This window comes from Antedon mediterranea, chromosome 3, assembly GCF_964355755.1.
Source record: "Antedon mediterranea chromosome 3, ecAntMedi1.1, whole genome shotgun sequence".
NCBI classification, from domain to species: Eukaryota; Metazoa; Echinodermata; class Crinoidea; order Comatulida; family Antedonidae; genus Antedon; species Antedon mediterranea.
This window is the reverse complement of record NC_092672.1, coordinates 31,585,677-31,587,363: the sequence shown is the minus strand read 5'-3', so window position 1 is coordinate 31,587,363 and position 1,687 is coordinate 31,585,677. Positions and strand designations below refer to the sequence as shown.

Genomic DNA, 1,687 nt, shown 5'->3' with positions numbered 1-1,687 from the left:
AATGTATATTGTTTATTCAAAAATTATCGAAAACAATATATAAATCGGAACCATGCAGTGTTTTTTTTAATTTCACTATCGAAGTTTTAAGATAATCTTATTTTTTAGTTATGCACTTCAAATAACTTATTATTATATATTATATTTGTAAATTATGGTGCAAATTACTATTTTAATTGCTCCATTTTGGAGTTTTCTGATAATCTTATTTTGTAGTGTGTGTATACAAATGTAACATCACTCCAAATAACTTATCTTATAAGTTAATTGTATTTATGTTGAACAATCTTAAAATTGGAAGCAAATAAAACTAAGTAAATATGACATTTGAGTTGTGAGAATTGCAATTTAGGGCCTATATAGAACAACATTGAACGAAGTAGGCCTACTGTAGTTTAAACAGATTATCATTACCTTTAGAATCTATTCCAACTAAAACTACTTTTTATTTAGTTTGTGCAAGCTCACTTCCAATATGGAATCGCCTAGCGACAACTATGTCGTAAATGAAACTGACGATACTTTGACTGTATCCGGCGGAATCATCATATGCTGGATTATGTGCGTAGTGACCGTGTTTGGAAACAGTCTCGTCATTCTTGCTTTTATCACCGAAACATCGCTTCGTTTGAAGCCAGCAAATTTGTTCATCTTGAATCTTTCTCTAGCGGACTTTTTCGTTGGTGCTTTCTCGTTCCCGCCTTTCACACTTTTGAATATGTTTGGTTATTGGCCATTCGGCGAAGGCGTCTGTAAGATGTGGTTGATCATTGACTACACGGCATGCGGTGTTTCTGTTTGTGGTATTATTTTAATCAGTTTGGATCGGTACTGGATGTTAAAAATGAAGTTAAAATACCGTCAATTTCAGACTACAAAACGAGTTACCGTAATGATTCTTGTCTCGTGGGCTATTCTCATACCATTTTACACACTTTCAATTTTATTCTGGGAGAAATTCAGAGGAGAACAAACAATTGACTACTCAAAAGAAGAGTGCGGTAAAGAATTGAAAGAAAGTACATCTTACAGTTTGGTAAATTTATTCGTTTATTTTGTGACACCGTTAACAATTATAATATATTTGAATAGCTATGTATTTAAAGAGATACGTCATCGTACGCGTACAAATCCAATCATTGCATTTTCTACCCAATGGAACGTAAATACAGAAATGTCTTCTTCAATGAGACGACATCGAAAGGCTGCAGTAACTCTTGCTGTTTTACTTTGTGCCTTTATCATCTGCTGGACACCTTACTGTACTGTGCTTTTTTTGAGTAGTGTTAGTGATTACTCACCAGATGAAATTGTTTATGCGGTTTTACTCTACCTCGTGTGGAGTAACTCTGCCATCAATCCATTAATTTACGCACTAACGAATCTTAAAATCAGAAATGTGTTTTTCAAGATCCTTCGTCTAAAATGTTTCAAGTGGAACTAAATGCAGAAAAAAAACTAACTAACATTTTGATGCTATCAACTGATGTACGATTTAGGTTGAAAAACTCATAAAGATCACGTAGTTGCTTGAAGAAGTAAGAAATAAAGAACACGTGATAGACATTGATTTTATTAAGTGCCTAATAAATTTCATAACAATATTTTAATAAAAGTATGTCAAGTTTAGTGGCAACGAATGCGTAGATTACTATTTCAGCTTCCTTAACACAAAAAAGTTTTTAAA

General features: G+C 32.7%; 1 protein-coding gene across 1 annotated transcript; it reads left to right on the top strand.

The window, feature by feature from the left end:
- Positions 1-475: 475 nt before the first annotated feature.
- Positions 476-1,444, top strand: LOC140044300 (histamine H4 receptor-like). The gene has a single exon (XM_072088778.1). It carries the CDS (start codon positions 476-478, stop codon positions 1,442-1,444), a length of 969 nt encoding a protein of 322 aa, XP_071944879.1.
- Positions 1,445-1,687: the final 243 nt, after the last annotated feature.